The 18,356-nt window shown below is 31.5% G+C and overlaps 3 protein-coding genes across 3 annotated transcripts; 2 read left to right on the forward strand and 1 right to left on the reverse strand.

Annotated features, from left to right (window-relative positions):
* Window positions 1-675: 675 nt before the first annotated feature.
* LOC110623750 lies at window positions 676-4,815 on the forward strand. The gene is made up of 2 exons (XM_021768771.2): window positions 676-906; window positions 3,958-4,815. The coding sequence occupies exons 1-2, from the start codon at window positions 831-833 to the stop codon at window positions 4,683-4,685; spliced, it is 804 nt and encodes a 267-aa protein (XP_021624463.1). The 5' UTR covers window positions 676-830; the 3' UTR covers window positions 4,686-4,815.
* Window positions 4,816-5,286: 471 nt separating this feature from the next.
* LOC110623696 (nicotianamine synthase) lies at window positions 5,287-6,406 on the forward strand. The gene has a single exon (XM_021768714.2). The coding sequence runs from the start codon at window positions 5,393-5,395 to the stop codon at window positions 6,230-6,232; it is 840 nt and encodes a 279-aa protein (XP_021624406.1). The 5' UTR covers window positions 5,287-5,392; the 3' UTR covers window positions 6,233-6,406.
* Window positions 6,407-7,492: 1,086 nt separating this feature from the next.
* LOC110622247 (homeobox protein knotted-1-like 1) lies at window positions 7,493-12,130 on the reverse strand. Its single transcript, XM_021766702.2, has 5 exons — window positions 10,975-12,130; window positions 10,680-10,793; window positions 10,274-10,421; window positions 8,127-8,380; window positions 7,493-7,893 (listed from the first exon to the last, which is right to left on the reverse strand). The coding sequence occupies exons 1-5, from the start codon at window positions 11,257-11,259 to the stop codon at window positions 7,696-7,698; spliced, it is 999 nt and encodes a 332-aa protein (XP_021622394.1). The 5' UTR covers window positions 11,260-12,130; the 3' UTR covers window positions 7,493-7,695.
* Between the last annotated feature and the right edge of the window lie 6,226 nt (window positions 12,131-18,356).

Raw genomic sequence — 18,356 nt, forward strand, 5'->3', positions numbered from 1 at the left:
ATCTTTCCTGACAGGTTTCTTCATGGCAAGAGAAAGCAAGGATGTGATCATGGTGCCCAGCCTTGGGGGTGGCCCCCGCTGGAACATGGAGATGAAGCTTGGAATTAGCAAAGAAAGTGTTATCTGGCTCTTTCTCAACCAATATTGCTCTTGCAACTGTGTGACCAATTTGGGCGCTTTCTTTCATTACATCTCCGAGTTGACCGGTAAGATGAAGAGCATCATAAAAATGTCCGGCGAGAGAAAAGGTCCATCGCCTTCCTATCACCCATCATAAAAACCACCATCATCTACGACTCAGGCAGCGCAAGCATGTCCCACCTCCACAACTCCAACGCAATACACTCTTTTTTTCTAAAAAGTGGAGACTAACACAAAGAAAACTAAACGCTATTTACACTTAAAAAAGAAAAAGAGGGGTCGAAGGACTAAAGTGAACAAGGAAGAATTGTAGTGTTTGAGTGAAGGAAGAGAAAAAACTGGACTTTGAATGTTTAAAGCATATAAAGGTTGCATTTTTAATATAAAACATTTCTTTTATTTTTTTGAATTTCTGTCATACAAGTTTGCAATATTTATTGTACTTTAGAAGTTTCTAAAAATTTTAATAATTTATTTTACCCAGTGGTCCTGTTTGCCTGCTGTTGCACAGGTTAAAATAAGGCACATGTCACTCCCTTGGTTATAGCAAGGGGTGGTCTGACTGTGAAGTCCCAAAGAAATATCCTTGGACTTCAGAATCCCAATTTCTTCTTACTTTTTCTTCAACTGCCAGAATCCCAAATTTCTGTTAAAGGTCAATCCTTTCTTAGCTAATCCACAAAACCCGCATGGATTTCGATTTCCGAAAGAAGCGGGTTCAAGTTTTCATATTTATCGTTGGAATCGTTGCTCTCAGTATCACCGGTATGTACACGTGTAGCTATACCATTTTGATTTCATTTTGGTACTCTATTATTAGGGTTCTTATACTCACTCTACTTACAACTCCTTATTTAGAAATTATGGGATCCGAGTGAAAGTTATGATTTTGAGGAAGTTTTCATTAATTAAGGTGCTGAGAGAGTTGATAAAGTTACCCAATCTTTATACATGGAAATTTTCGGATTTTTGGTCACTTTGATATACTATTCCTCTTTCTATCTTCCTTCCTTTCTTTTGATCTTCCTCTCCTTGGCTTGTTCTAGCCATTTTTTGATCGATGAGTAATTCCTATGGTGGATAACAGCCTGTTATTAGCTAATGTTTCTTATGCTGTGGATGATTGGAAGAATCAATAACTAACTTGGGGAAATTAATAAGAATTCAGTTTTATAGCATTGTGTCTTCTGGGTATGTATGATTTGCGATCAAATGGGGATGTGGATTACAAACGAACAATCTAAATTTGGCAGGGATTAACCCATTTTCTTAGTTGGATGAATTGAGTAGTGTAAAAACTAAAGTAAAAGAAGCTGCACCAAATTCACTTTCTACCATTGTTTAAAATGCTGAGACAATTTCTTCGGATTTTAAGTTTTCATTTCTTCGTATTGTATTGTACAGAATGCAGATAACATAGCTGAAAAGGTTAAATATTAAGTCTTTGTCAAAGCTAGGGTGAGAAGAAAACAATGAACGGCTCTATTTGTGGGAATGCACCTTTTACTGTTTCAAGACAGTGAATTCATATAGATAATTCCTTGGTTTCAAAATCACAGGTCTTTTTCGCTACTTCCTTCAATTCTTCCCATTTCGGAAAGAACACTATATTCACGTCTATGGAAGTCGGTGTTTTCTCCGGAAATTCTCACATGTAATCATTTTCTACAGAAACAAACTGTTATGTTTTTTATTATAAGAAAAAGAAAGAAGGGAAGGGAAGGGAACGAACGGAAGAGTAGGAAAATAACTAAAAGGGCTACATCTCTACTCAATTTCCATCCCTCTTACACAACCAAAATATAGATCCTTAAATTTAGAAAGATATATCCCTTAATTAAGAAGATACTTAATTTAGGAATTAAGGAGTAATTTTCTACTTCATTTAAGGAGAATCTCATCAATCCTAAGTTCCTAACACAAACAAACCCTTAGGCTTTTCAGTTCATCATGCTAATAGCTCCACCATTGCAGGCCTTGTAGCGAACCAACATAGGTCAGAGCTCCAAATCCATCTCCAAAACACAAACCCAATGCAGTCCTCCACCCACTACAGCACTACTTACTTCAGCAGCTGACCTAGAGCTCACTCTGAGGTTCTTGATGGTCCCGGAAGGAGGTTAAACTTTCACACACTGGAGCTCACTTTAGAAAGTTATACTCACTTGCACGTACCAGAAACTACTCTAAGATCAGGTCTTTTGGGATAATTTAGTTAAGAATGAGAACAGCTATCCACTTTCTTCCTTCTTTTCGTGCAATTTTAGTGGGTGGGAATTCCTTTTGTGCTAATTCAATAAAAGTTTATATCTTGGTATTGGCATACGTGAAATTTTTGAAGATGCATTTGGGATATGAAGTGTATAGGAGAGCTGGTGAGTATGGGTTAGATGGTGGCAAAGTCAGGGTTTAAAATGGAATGTGGTTACGTACGATTCATTGGTTAATGGCTTATTTGATGATATGGTGGATGAGGCTACTGTTTTGTGGGATTAAACAATTGGTTCGGGTTTGAAGCCAAATGTCATTTCTCATTTTACACTTATTAATGAGTTTTGTAAAAATAAGATGATGAAGGGAGTCTCATTTAATGATATGCCAAAACAAAGAATTGCTCATAATGTTATTACCTACAATATATTGATTGATGGTTACTGTAAGTCTAGGAGGATAGAGGATGCATTTGCGCTATGTAATACGATGTTAGGCAGAGGGATTTGCCCTAACGCTTCAACATTCATCCGCTTAATTGCTGGTCTATGTAGAAAGGGATATGCAGAAGAAGCCTGTAGTCTTATAGAATTAAGTGATTAGCAAGGATTTGAGAACTGATGTTGTTTCCTACTATATACTGACATATTCATTATGCATTAATGGGGAATCAAGAAAGGCAATTAGACTCTTGGATGAGATGTCCAGAAAAGGATTAAAACCAAGTCATGTAACATATAATTCTTTGATGGATGGCCATAGTAAAGAAGGAAGTCTCAGAGCAGCATTAGATGTGAGGACATGGAAAAAGGGTGAAGCAAGCAAATGTTGTCACTCACATATAGATTGCTGATAAAAGGTTTCTGTAAGAAATGTGGGTTTGAAGATGCACATAAGCTTCTTAATGAGATGTTGCAGAAGGGTTTGGTTCCCAATAGAATGACCTAAAATATTGTTAGAGAGGAAATGGTGAAAAAGGCTTTGCTTTTGGCAGAGAAGGGAATCTATCTAATGTTTAGCAAGCTTAAACTTTGTTGAATGGTTGGTTGAATGATAACCGTCATTTCAACATTTGACAGCATGATGGCATTAAAGGATCTCGAATGGTCTGTACTGTGAACTTCTATCTGACAGCTTAAGTCATCTAGGAGAAGGTGATGCACATGAATCGTCTTGGATCCTGCTGTAAAATGGTTTCTCTTACAAGGAGTTTGTCAGCCTTGGCAGATGTAGATGCATATATGAAATGTTTGTTTGGTTGAATTTTCGTTTTGATAAATTGCCTAGTATTGCCTTCAATCTTCTTTGAAAAATCAAGGTATTTTATTTCTTACACTACAGCAAGTAAAGTTTTGCAAACCTTTGTTCATGACAAATTTTGAATTATTTGATTGACAAAGGCTTACTGCTCCTTTGGGCTGTTGAAGTTTTTTTCTTTTTCTTCTTTATTTTTTTTTCTTCCTCTTTTGCTACTTTCCATGGTGCACCCCTATTTATTATCCCATTTATGATTGAAAGAATCAGTAATCATCTTTTGCTTTTGGGCTGTTGAGTTTTTGTTTCCTCAGTTGATAGTGTATGTGCCCATCTTTTGCTTTTTAATAGCTGAAAAATGTCGGGAACTGGTTGGAGAAGACTCTTCGTCCCAGAGTGGAAAGTTTACCATCTTTAACTGTTTTGACATGAGCAGTGGGACCTTGGCATGCACAGTGAAGGAAGGTGTGAAGCTGTATTTCTACAACATTAGGTCTGCTCATGTTGAGAAGGCGAGGAATCTTGCAATTGAGCGTACATTACTTGATGCGTTGGGACAGGGACTATCTGCAAAAGATGCAGCAAAACAAGCACAAAAAGAAGGGGCAAAGGCTGCAAAATTGGCAACCCGTCAAGCAAAACGCATTATAGGTCCTATTATTTCTTCGGGCTGGGACTTTTTTGAAGCTCTCTATTATGGCGGTACCATGACAGAAGGATTCCTAAGGGGCACCGGAACGTTGTTTGGTGCCTACGCCGGAGGGTTCGTTGGTGAGGCAAGCCTCGGGCGCTTTGGCTATCTGGTTGGAAGTCATCTGGGAAGTTGGGTTGGAGGCAGGATGGGATTGATGGTATATGATGTGGTGAATGGAGTGCATTTGTTGCTTAAAATTTACGAAGGGGTTAGTGAAATTCATGAGAATTATGAAAAAATTGAAGCTTCTGAGGATTCCAATGTGTATGAAACTACTGCATACACGAGGTCAGAAGACTACAGTGTGTATGAAACAAACTCTGAGGCATCTGAAGACCCCAATTTGTATGATTCTCCTCCCTCTGAAAATTCTGAATTTAGGTGAATAAAAATTATTCATCCCCCTCTGTTAAGATATTATGAAAAGTAGATGCAATTTAAGGTAGAGACTAGTAACACAGTGGAGGATTGGATTGTGTATAAAGTGAAAAATATAGTTACTTCTTTTGAACCTATGAAGAGATATTGAGCTTATTTGAATTTGACCCAACCATTGCTAAAGGGTTAATCACTAATTGACCCTTCATCTTTATAAAATCTTTTAATTAATTTATGTTGTTGAATACATCAGAAAATTTGATTTAAACTGGATTAATTAATTTTATTAAAATAAAAAAATCTTGATTAATTGTTTGCATTATGTAAAACATATATATATCATTTTCATTGCATGAGGCAAAGAGGCATGCCTCCAATTATTTTAGAATACTGTAATTATCAAACTTCAAATTAAATAATACTATTAATATAGTTTCTTCAAATACTATAAATCAGCAATTTCGCTAATAATAATTTAATATTCGAGAAATAAATACAAAAAAGAAAGAGAAATAAATTTGGACTAAGGCTAATGTGAACTGGGAGATGCTCAGCTGTGAAAAAGAAAAAGAAAAAGAAAAATTAAGGTGATGCATGCTCGGCTTGCTTCATCATTATGTAATTTTATTTATTTAATTTCACATTGAGATTAAACAACTAACCAAGTGCCCATAAATAAAGACCTCCTCACTAACATAACCTCATAGTGTCGACATGGTTTGCCAGAAAAAGCTTTTGATACACAAAGTCTATGGCTTGTATGATCAAATCTCAAGCCTTGAGAGTCTCAAACCTTCCAAAGATGTCGACATGCTCTTCACACAGCTTGTTCTCACGTGCATACCTCCAAACCCTATTGATGTTAATAAACTTTGCATGAAAATCCAAGATATGAGGTCTAAGCTCATTACACTCTGTGGAGAAGCTGAAGCTCTCTTAGAAGATCATTTCTCTACAATCTTAGCTTCTTTTGAAAACCCACTTGATCATCTCATTGTCTTCCCTTACTATTCAAACTACCTTAAACTTAGCCACCTTGAATTCACCATCCTTGAACAACATCACCCTCATGTCCCTACCCAAGTTGCCTTTGTGGGTTCTGGTCCTCTTCCTCTGACTTCAATTGTGTTAGCCACCAATCACCTCACCAGTGCCTCTTTCCACAATTATGATATTGACCCATCAGCAAATTCTAAAGCTTTTCGCTTGGTCTCCTCTCACCCTGACCTCTCCAAAAGATTTTTCTTTCATACCACTGATATCTTGAATGTTACAAATGGATTGAAAGAGTTTGATGTAGTTTTCTTGGCAGCTCTTGTTGGGATGGACAAGGAGGAGAAGATTAGGGTGATTCATCACTTGGCTAAGTACATGGCTCATGGGGCTATTTTAATGGCGAGGAGTGCGCATGGTGCTAGAGCTTTTCTGTATCCTGTGGTGGATCCTTGTGATCTTATAGGGTTTGAAGTTCTTTCTGTGTTTCATCCTATTGATGAAGTGATTAACTCAGTTATCATTGCTCGTAAACATCATCAAATGGCTATACGATCATGATCATCATCATCATCCATCAACAATCTTTTGTCCCCAGTATGATACAGCTGCTTCCTACCAATTGTTCTGAGATCCATTCCATATTAATTAATTAATTATCAAGAAGCATCCTATTCACAAGATTACCTGTATCCAAAAATATATATAATATCAATGTATTTGAATTCTATCCTCTATATTCAATTAGTGAAAACAAAATTCAAAATCTGATTAATGATGACATATTAAAAATCTTTTTTTGGTTGATAGTAATATTCAAAATCTGAAAAAGATATATTTTTTTTTATTCAACTTATCTGTTAATAGCATTTTTATCCATTAAAAGATAAAATATTTAAATCATTTTTAAAATTGTGAAGATTTAATTAAAAAAATATTTTTAAAATTATAAATATTTAATTAAATAAAAAATTGAGAGTTTCTTTATGTGATCACTAGTTTATTAATATTTTCTGTACATTTCTTCTCCTCCTTTTAATTTTAAAAAATAAGTACAGATTTTACATGGTAATATTTTTGGATTTCAATTATTCATTGTATTAATTATTTAAGATGCACATTAAAAGGTGAAATATAAAATGATCAATATTATTATTTTGTTAGTTATCATTTAGAGCATAATTAAAAAATATTTACCTTTTAAACTTTTATTCTATGAAAATGAAAAAAAAAATATATATTCTTTTTAAATTATATGATCTTAATACTTTTAAATCCACATTCATGTGGAGTACCTTCTAGAGACTCCCAAGTTTTCAATGATATTTCCTTTTTAATTCATTTATAAAAATTTATAAACAGATTCATTCCTTATAGCTAAAAATGATTTCAGAGGCAGGGTTTGATTCCTTGATGATTGTTATTTCATTTTCTTTGGGTTGGATCTACAGATTTGGCCCAAGTTTCAACAAGCTCAGCCCATTTGAAAATAAAACTGCTTCTTTTTTCAGTCATTAATGGCAACACTTGATCAACAATGCTAATGAGCAGTCTCTTCTTAGATAATCAACGAATTTTATTAAAATTCAATAATTAATTTAATATAAAAGGTATATTTTCACTTAAATTTTTTAAAATAAAAATTATTAATGAAAAATATAAATAGTTAATTAAAATACATAAATCTAAACAAGTTTGGTAATGTATTTTAATCATAAAATGAGAAAGTAGTAAAACAGTTTTCTTTAACTTTTTAGTGTTATTTAAAATAATTTCAAAGGCAAAAAGTCTAAAACTCAAAGCCAAATAGGAAAGACAAGATTTCTCAACAACTAAGTGCAGGCTTAGCATATTCACCAAAAAATTATTTTTGGTAGAGCATCTAACTTGAAGTAGCCAACTTTACAAGTATGCAAGCAGCATAAAAACATTAAAAGTTACATAAAAAAAATGAACTTCAATTAATAATGCCAGCAGAAGTTGAAGGTAGTTTAATCAAAACCAAAAGTTTCATAGATGCAGAGTCAGTCCTCTCTACCTCCACCACCATTATCAAAGAAGGAATGGCCTCCCAAGCTGCTGCTGCTGCTGACACCTTCCATGAGAGCAAATCTCATATCTTCAGATGGTTTCCAATGCCTTTTTCTCTGGTTGATGAACCAGTTATTGATCTGCTTTTGATCTAGTCCAGTAATCTCTGATAATTTCACCTTCTCCTCTTCCTGTAACACAATTCAATCTTTTTTCAGTTTCTGCAAATCTAAAGGTCTGCAGCTGTGTACAACATGTCACAAAAATGAACTCAGGAGGACAGTGGTTCAGTTCTAGAGACGATTATTATACCACTAAACTAAAGCAATGATGTTGGTTTATAGCGTTCTTAACATAATTGATTCTTGCAAAGTTCTGGTAGAATAAACAAAATTTTGATTGGAAAATGGCAGCAAGTGATCACCGTAGGATATGGCCATCTGTAATGATTACTCCACCAGTCCAAAAGAATCATCCTCGCATCCTTTGGCAGTTTGCCTTTCTTTTTCGTCTTCAAGAACTCCTTTCTCAAACTACTAAGATAACCACTGTACTTTCGCAAGAGCATTCCTTTAAGGTCTTGATCACGACCACGGCCAGCCCCAGAAGATTCTTGACTTTCTGATGCTTCAACTTCGCCACAGCTCAACTCCTCCTCCGAAGTTCCTGCTGCTTCATCTGCAGGCAAACAAAAGAAATGAACAAAAGGATTAGGTGGTAACATTGTTTGGTTCGAGTATCAACCCTTAGTCTAATCAAGAATTTCTCCGCCCACCATCAATGCACAAATTATGTGGTTGGGAGCTCAGTACACACATCAGGAGATGATAACAAAACCACTCAATTCATGCAAGAAAAGGAAAAACCAACATATAACTTGCCAGGGATTTGAAACTATATACAAGAAAACAAGCATTCCAAATTTCCAAAGTTTCTGCAATACACAAGGTCATCTTTCCTTAGTTCATTACCTAGAGACATTACTAAATTTGCCAAATTCTGTTCATCTTCATCTCAAGGAGATGTTATCATCACAACGCATATTAGCAGACCCTGTGAATTACGGTTTAAGATGTAAGATAACCAGGTAACATCTAAGTTGAAGTATATGCACAACATCTATTTTTGCATAGTACTTGGACCAATTTCAATGCTCTCTAATGAGGTAGAACTTTGTATTGTTTACTTGGGACTTCTCCAAATTATTACTATAAAAGCTCCATCAGAACATAAAATTAGCACTAGAGACTCAATCTCTAGGATGAAAATTGGATGCTATTTAGTATACTTACAAGAGCAATTGCAAAGAATTACACGGTGGATAGGCATTTGATCACAAGAACAAAAAAAAAAGGGAAATATATTTCCAATCTAATCCTAAAGTATCAATTATTCTTAACAAGAATCTTCAAGCTTTATATTAGAGACACCCAAGTTTATATCCATGGGCAAGACACAAGCGAAAACTTACATATGAAAAGAACAATTTACAATCTCACTTTCTAACTCTCCAAATCCTAAGACACAGTAGGTTTAGCTTTGAATTCACACTCTACAGCAAAAGGCTCAGCTTGGTCCCTCTGCTATCACAAATATCACAAAAATATCCACTTTCCAATCGTACCATATGCTTTTCGGGTCGGATAATAATTTGGCCCCAAATAAGATCATATCTACTACAAGGCATGAACAGTCAAGAAAGATAGCATACAAAGTTGTTAGTGCATTATGTCTAATCCTCATCATCCTGTAAAGGAATATTGCAACTACTAAAAATTAAGCAAAGAATCAAGTGGCAGACAGAAATTCATTCACAGTCTAGACTTTGATTTCTTAGTAGATATGTTCCACAGTTATCATAATGCAATTGTACGATCAAGTAAGAAGAGACTGTTCAAGGAAAGGAAGCAAATCAAATCAAGCATGCCATAGCATTTACTAGAAGAAATTTAATTAGCAAGTTAAATGTGTGCTTGCATAAACGTTTCATCAACATGAACATTCCAACCTTGGTATAAACAAAGCAAAGGAGACAACAAACATAGACAATTAAAACAATACAAGGTTTACATGGCTTGACGAACACATTGAAAATTTTCACTATAATGAAAAAACAAGTTACAATATTTTTCTGAATTCACCAAACCATAATTCCGATAGATTTATCCTACAACTCACAATCCATTATCATCATAAACCTCATAAAATATTTATCTCAAATCACGGGCTTTGTACGTCGGATCATAAAATGGGGCCCTAACAAGATCATATCTCAAATTCAAATTAACCATATTGTAATAAAAGAAAAATCAATTGGCAAATAAAAGATAAGGTGATGAACAGTTACTCAAGGGGAATCCCAACTCTTTTCAAATCAAAACATTAGAAAAATACTTTCTTTTTAACATGCACAGTGGCAAAAAGATGTACTACTCTCCACCATTGAAGCTAAGGCTAGCTGTTTTAATGCAATGAATTGAATGCCAAGACACATTTCCAAGGTTACTAAAATAGTGCAAGTTAAACACCAATGGAAACCCATTAGGAAACTGCACAGTGTAATAACTTTACCAGAGCCATAATAATCAAAGGTTTTTGTCAGTGTTCCTTTACAAAGATTACTCAGTTGTGATTCTATGTTGCTCAAGAATGTAGTCGCCTCATCGAACGGCCTGGATAGCTCCTCCTTGTATCTATAGAGTAGCTCACAGTATGATTCCTTGAAAAAATAACAGCAGCTTTTAGGCTCTAGCTAATTGTTTCAAGAATGTTAATTAATATTAGAAATAAATTACACTAACAAATTAATTTTCCATTTGTGGCTATAAAAACAAAGGAAAGAAGAGGTTAGAAAAACTTCAGAATCTTGTAAGAGTTGTGAATAATCATTTCTTTTTTCTTGAATTTTCTTGAGAAGCAAACGCACGAGGAAAAATGAAATTAAAGACTTCATGAAAAATGGAAGTTTGGCTTTCACCATGAACTCGTCAAGTTCTGGATCAGCTCCTATTTGACTGCTGCAACTCTTGATTGAATACTTTTCTCTGCTTATTTCTTCAAGAAGAGACGCCATTTCTGGTGGTGCACCAACCTTGAAAGGCACACAAAAACCAAGGAAAAAACTCAGATTTAACGCCCTGGATGCTTGTTGGTTTTTTCTTTATAATTTTATTTTCTGCATATGATCTTTATATATCCTTCTTGCTTTTTTCCAAAAGCAATATCAAAACAGTTTCAAAATCTTAACAGCAGAAGAAAGATACAGCGACAACCTTTTGGCATTCTATGTAAGCTGATACTAGGTCTGGATAACGAGGGTGATTGGCAATCTGGGTCTTGATTAGATGAACCATATTTGATTCAAAATCTTGGGCATGACCAGCCGCTTGAAATTGAAGTAAATTACCAACCGAAGTGTAAAATTCGTGAGTAGCAGTAGTAGTAGCAGTGGAAGAAGAAGAAGAAGCAGTGAATAAGTTTCTAGCTGGGAAGTTTTGAACTGTGACAATATTTTCTGAACAAGAGATAGTAGGATCAAGCCTATACAAATCTTCCATGGATGTTTATACATGCAGAAGACAGTTCTAAACGAATTAATCTTGAAGCTTGGAATGAGCTTATGTGCTTTTTCAAGAGATCTTAAACCTGGTGATGATGAGCTAGCGAGCCACTTAAGAGTCTAAGGTCTCCAATATCTTCAGACATGTATATATATATAATACATCAAAAGACTCGGACAAAATCTCTCCAAGCTCGAGAGATTAAAAAGTAGTCAACAATAACTATTTCAGTCCAAACCCGAGAATCCCAATAGGGAGAAAGAGAAAGTAGGCAAAGAAAGATACAGTTAAGAATGGATTTGTTATCTTCTTCTTCTTCTTCTTCTTCTACGACTACTGCGAGTTATAAAGCTATAAAGATACAGCTAGAATTAGGAATGAGATCACACGATCTAAACTCTAAACAGTATAACCAGAGAACCAAAGAGAGGGAGAAAGAGAGAATTGAGGAAGTTTCAGTACTAACTAGCAAGAAGAAAACCCCATTAAAAAAAAAAGCTCGAAGTTCAAGAGAGACTCCAGTAGATGCAGAATAAAACCCAGGTGGGGTTCGATTTTGAAGAACCCATTACAGAGAGAACTCCAAGTTCGAGAAATCCTAGTTACAGAAGGAGAGAGAAAGAGAGAAGTAGTAGTCCTAATCTTATGAAGTAAACCTGGACAAGAACTCGGACAAAGACCAGACCCAGCTTTCTTTTCCAAGAAGAGGCTCAGATAAAGTGGCAGAGATAGAGATAGAGATAGAGATAGAGAGAGAAAGCATGAAGAGGTAACAAATGCTGAAAAGCTTACAGAGAGAGAGAGAGAGCGAGAGAAAGTGAATGAAATGGCACGTTATTACACGATAGACAACAGTTGAATCACATAATGGGTATAATAGCCCGCATTTATAGAGATGTTGTGTTTTAACATTCTTGCCAGTTTTTCTTTTACTTTGTGAATTTTGGTGGGTCTCTTTTTCCTGTTGCCATGGCCATGGGCCTGTCCTTTCCTTTTCCTTCTGTACCTCTACCTGTTTCCTGTTCCTTCCCACTCTTCACCTTTGCCCTTTATCTCTCATTTATTTAACTTAAGCACACATCTTCTTATTTACTTGTTCAAGGCTACCCCCCACCCCCTTCCTTAAATTTTCAAACTATTCAAGTCTTTGACTTGCATTAATATATGTTCCAGTCTTTTTTTTCTTTTATTGAGTTGTCATACTAAAAATGATAGACCTAAAATTTAAGGAGAATTTTCTCTCACTAATTTGTTTTCTTTTCAAGAAAGTCGAGCCTTTTCTATATTTTTTAGGTAGAGAAAAGTTTACTTTTTTTAGATTTTTTAATTTTTCTCTATTAATAATTCATTTAGTTCTTTTGCTTTTTTTTATGTGATTTAGTTTAGATTTAGATTAAAATAAAAAAATTTTATAAAGAATTAGAAAATCTTAGATTTTTTAAGGTTTTTTTTTTTCTAAAGAGAGTTATTTATTGTTAAATGATGATATCTCATATTAAATACCGTTTCGTCGATCAATTTGATCTATTTTTTTTAATTTTAACGGTGATTTTTACTAATTTTAATGGTGACGTAAAAAACGTAATATGTTTTTACAGGGTCGACCGTGATATATGCAATTGGTGTTTTGGAGTTTCTTAGAATAGGAGTGGGTTGATTGTGGTTAAATTTAATGGTTTGATTCAATAGGAAAGTTGGGTTTGTTTCCAAGCATTGTATTATTGTTTGCCTTTATTTGTCCCTACAAACCTTAACTAGTGCGGTTCTCTTCATGTTCCAAAAAAAAAAATTACCATAGAAAAAAAAAATGCTTTACTTTCAAAAGTTTTTGAATTCTACCCTCATATTAATTTAATTACCAAATAAATCTTATACTTTTAATTACCTTGCAAATGTACCCAAACTCACTTTAAGCACCGTGTCAATCCTAAATCAGCCTTTAAATTGAAATCTCCAATAACACTAATTATAATTTTATGAAATAAAGTGAGGAATTAAATTATCTTGAAAATAAGTGGGAAATTATTAGGTAATTAAAAAAAGTATAATAATAATGGAGTTGCAAGTAGCATCATTATTAAGCCAACACAAATTTGATTACCACAATCTATAAAGTGGGAAGCTTATTTAACCAAATCTTTGACTCCGATAAAATGGCCTCTTTTCTATCCTTTAGGTTGGAGTGGGTTTTAGAATTATTTTATAATAATTTATTTAGATTATTTTATTTAATAAATAATAAATATTGATTTGAATAATTGATTTATGCACATTGAGAGTATTAGCTTCTTTTGATTTTGTTGTTTTTCTGTTTTTAATCTGGTGTTAAATTTTATTGTTCGATATCTGAGACGGTGCATGATACTTTAGTTGAAATGGTCTCGATTACTATATTTTTTTGTGCATTAACTCTAGTGTTCAACACTGGTGTTCGGTCCCTATAATTCTATATCGATGCATCAGTTTGATTTGATTTGTATTTGAGTCTAATTTTGATTGGTGTAATTTTAGTTTAATTTTCTTTATATTTTTTATTTTTATCTGTTTGTAACTATTTTGTATAGTCTTATAAATTTTAGATAAATATAATATATTTAATATCGATAAAAAAAATTAACTTGCATTATAATTTTTTTTCCAGCCTTCCACTTGCCAAGTATCAAATTATTACTTAGGCATCGATTTTTCAATTGATATTAATTTTTTGTACGTGTAAATCTTTTTTTTTAGTGAATAAACTGATGATATTTTCTCTTTCATTTTTTTTTTTTTTGTCTCCTAATCTATTCAGCTTTTTAAAAATATATATATATAAAATTCGTTCTTCTCTATAAAAAGTAAATTTAATATTTCTAATATTAGAATAGAAAACATACCTTTAAAGACCTCTTTTTAACAATTATTAGAAACAAGAAAAAAAAAATGGGAAATTAAAAGATTCCAAAGCAGCTCATATAAACAAAGATTTCAAGTATGGATTATGGTAGGCAAAGTTTCCATCATAGTTTGTTCAGAAAAGGAATAATTAGAAATCCCCACCTTTTAGGGCCTAAATTTTTTTTGTCTTTCCACGTATTATTAATAGAAAAAATTATTTTTATATCTCTATATTTTAATGAGATTAACTAATTCATCCTTATAATTTTTGGCACGAATTAAAATATTTTTAAAATTTTTTTAAATATGACTGTTAAATTCTTCTATTATTCATTTCAGTATTAACCCAAGTTCATTCCATTCATAGTCTATTAAATGTAAATTATTGGAGAAAATAAATTAAATCCAAATGCAAATTCATCAGATTCATTACTCAATTGTATTAAAACTCAGATAAAATCTTGTTTGTCCATGGAGATCTTGAGAAGTCAATATTTTCAAGGAAACCAAGCTTCCGTATGATGGTTGCGATAGTGAAAAGCCTCGAGTCTGATCGACGGATGAATGGTGCGATGAAGAGCTATTGACAATTGGAATACTGAAGAGCATTGATATGTTGCAATACCATCTTTGGGCGTTGGCTATGATGAAGATGAATGGTGCGATGAAGATCGATTGACAAGTTGTGATACCGAAGAGCTTTGAGTCTGATGGACAGGTTGCAATGGATTTGCGACATTAAGGAGTCTTGTAAAAAAAAATTTCCATCAGATTTAGTTGGCGTTTCATTGATTCCCTTTCTGCCATATTCTCGAGTTGTTCTAGTATACTTGCTCCATCTTGTCGATGCGTCTCAACCTTCTTCTCAACGCCGTACCTGCCATGACTTCTGCCTAATGCCCAATCTTCTCATACATTCATTATCCGTCATTTGAAGAAAATGGTATTTGATTGATGATACCAACTGCCAAGAGGGTAATTTAGATTGACTTCGAGAATTAGAAAGGAAACAAAATTGAGAGATTTGGAAATTGTGTTGCAACCCAACTGCGTTGAAGATAGAAATTGCTAGAGGTGAAGATCTGATGGTGTGGGATGATAATAATGGTAATTACAAATAAGTAGAAAGGGCAATTATGACTTTTTATATAAGATTAATGAAATTTATTAAAAAATTTTAATAAAAAGAACTAAATGATTTGTATTTTAAAATAATAAAAAATATTTTAATTCGAATTAAAAATTGTAAGAACCCAATAATTAATTATAAGAATCAAATAATTAATTTTACTAAAATTTAAAAACCTCGTAATAATTTATTATTGTTATTATTATTATTCACAAAATTTAAACAGCTATTGTATTGTCATTAATAAATAACTAAAAAAATAATGAAGAATAACTCAGGTTAATAGCCACTGCTTATAACTGTTTTAAGATAAAAATATGGGAAAATTAATTTTAATTTTTAAATTTTAATATAATTAATATATTATTGTTCATATTTTTAAAATTAAATATTTAAATTTTCAATTTTTTCAAATTCAAGACTTTTTTTATCTATAACTTCGTTGGTTAACTGATCAAATATAGAATAAATATTTTAAATATTTAAAATATTTTTGTAAATATTTAAATTTTTTATAATGTGTGAACTATATTTTTATTTTTAAATTTTAATTTAATTAATGGATTAGTCTTTTTATTTTTAAATTTTTTTATTTATTATAGATATTAATTAAAATTAATAAATGGTCAAATTTTTTTTAAAAGTATAATTTCTTTTTAAAATATATTTTATAAAAGTTTATAATCTACTTAAAATTTACTTGGTATCACTTAAAAATAATTGAAATTATAAATATTTTTTGAAAGTTTTAAAAATTATAAGTATTAAAATATTTTAATAAATAGAAATTAAAGAATAAAAAGTATTAAATATTAGTTAAATGAGATATTGTGGATAATAAATTAATGGGACTTAAATATTTTTGTAAATAAAAAATTGGAATTAAAATATTTAAATTATAATAAATGAGGACGAAATTATTGAGAAATTTAAGTGAATAATTTTAAAAATGTAAGTACCGATTTATTAATGATATTAAAAGTCAAATATTCAAGTATAATTTATTCATTTAAAAAAATAATAAATAAATTTTTATATTTTAATAGTAAAAATGGATAGAATAATATCTAATTTGAATGAATTGATTATAATAGAAATATTTAAATATTAAATTTTAAAAAAATAAAAATTAATTTTGTAAATTATATTAAAATTTAAAAATTAAAATATAAATATTATATATAAAATTTTTTTAATATTTAACTACAATTAAAATTCAAACTCAGACACATTTGAAAATAAATTTCGCAAATAACTATAAACTAAAGTCAATAGTATATTTAAAGATTTAAAAGGAATTTCATAAATAACTTTTATTTGTAGCATCTAAAAAGTAAAACAATTAATGAATTTTCATTCATTGCAAAATAATTAATAAGGGATATAAATCTATTTAATTGTTATTTAATCATTTACATGAGAATTATATTTTTACAAAATTCTTTTTTCAAAAAGTTATCGTGGATTTCAATCGAATGTTGACAGTAAAAATTAAGTCCGGTTAAAGTTTGTTGTAAAATTTAAGACTAGTCGCTTGATGTCATAAAATCTATAAATTTTTATAAATTTCATAAATTCTAACATCTCTCCATCCTAAATTTTTTATAAAATAAAATATTATATCCAAATTTTGTATGATCACAATGAAATAAAAATTATATTTGTTATAAAATAAAATATCACATTCAATTGTGTCAAAAAAATAATTATTTTTAAGAATTTGAATTAAAATGATATTGAATTGAGGAAGCTGAATGAAGTAGGCAGTGTGAAATGAATGTGAGCAATTATCAAAGTTGAAAACTACTTGCCAACTTCCACAAACAAACTTTTCAACCCAACACTTGAGCACCTATCCAAATCTAACCATTCAATTATTATATTCACATTATACCTTAATAATATACAACCCTGAAAATAAAATGAAATCAAATCATTTGATTAAGACATAAATTATTTAGAATAAAATGATTTCAGGTTGCATTGAGTTACAGTGAAGAGAGTGGATGAGATGAACGGCAAGTACAAAGAACATGGAAGATGAATATGGTGGGGGCCACCACACGTTCAAAAACAAAGAAAGAAACCACTCAGAGAGAAGTAAGAAAAAGAGCAGTCTTGAGAATGATACATACAAATACTAAAAACAATGGACAATGCAAGGAATTCAGACAATTCGTCTGTAGACTGTTTTGTATGGATCAAGAACAAAATAAAAATTAGCCCTTTGAGATTTTTTTTTTTTTATTAACTCTAATATTTATAATTAGTATTTGTTTATCTCTTTTAATAATTGATTCATTAAAGCTAAGCTGAATAATTAGTCATTGATAGCTAAGTAGTAGTCTTTTTGCATATGTCCTCAAATGGGCCTTATAGCAAATAAATTGTATCCCAGAAGTCTAAGCACATGGCCCACCCGACATTGAAGTGCCTGCTGTGCTGTGGATGAACTGAACCTCATCACCACCTTCATAATGCATTTTTCATTCAGACTCGCACAATATAACTTATATATTTTTTTTTTTATAGAAATTGATCTCCACATAAAATAATTTTTATAAAAAATAGTTTATATAAAAAAATATTAGTAAGATTTATTTTTTGTTAATTGATTTTTTAAATATTTTAAAAACTTAAAAGTATAAAAAATGGGAATCTCATGACGTTAATAAATGAAAATTTCAAGCTCGTTAATGGGGTAGGTGTGAAAAAGTGTGGCTTGAAAGTTTCCAAGAACTTGAATTTTTCCATTTTTGAACAGTTTAAAATGTCTATACTTTTTGAGAAATTGACAGAAATTAGTTTGGATGGAAGAACCCCTGCTTCAATTAATTTCGGACATGGAGTTAAATGTACGGAATATAAGGAAAAATCATTCCATTAAAATTTTCAATATTTTCAACCTACATCAATTTATTTCAAACCAAGTTATTATAATCACAAATTCACAATAATATCAAATCTATTAATTTTATATATAATTTAATTAATAATATGAAATTTTATATTTCTATCAAATATTTAAATTTTATTTTTTTTAAATTATAGTATAAAAAATATTTTATATTCATTAATTATTTATATT

Source organism: Manihot esculenta, chromosome 9, assembly GCF_001659605.2.
Source record: "Manihot esculenta cultivar AM560-2 chromosome 9, M.esculenta_v8, whole genome shotgun sequence".
Lineage (NCBI taxonomy): Eukaryota > Viridiplantae > Streptophyta > Magnoliopsida > Malpighiales > Euphorbiaceae > Manihot > Manihot esculenta.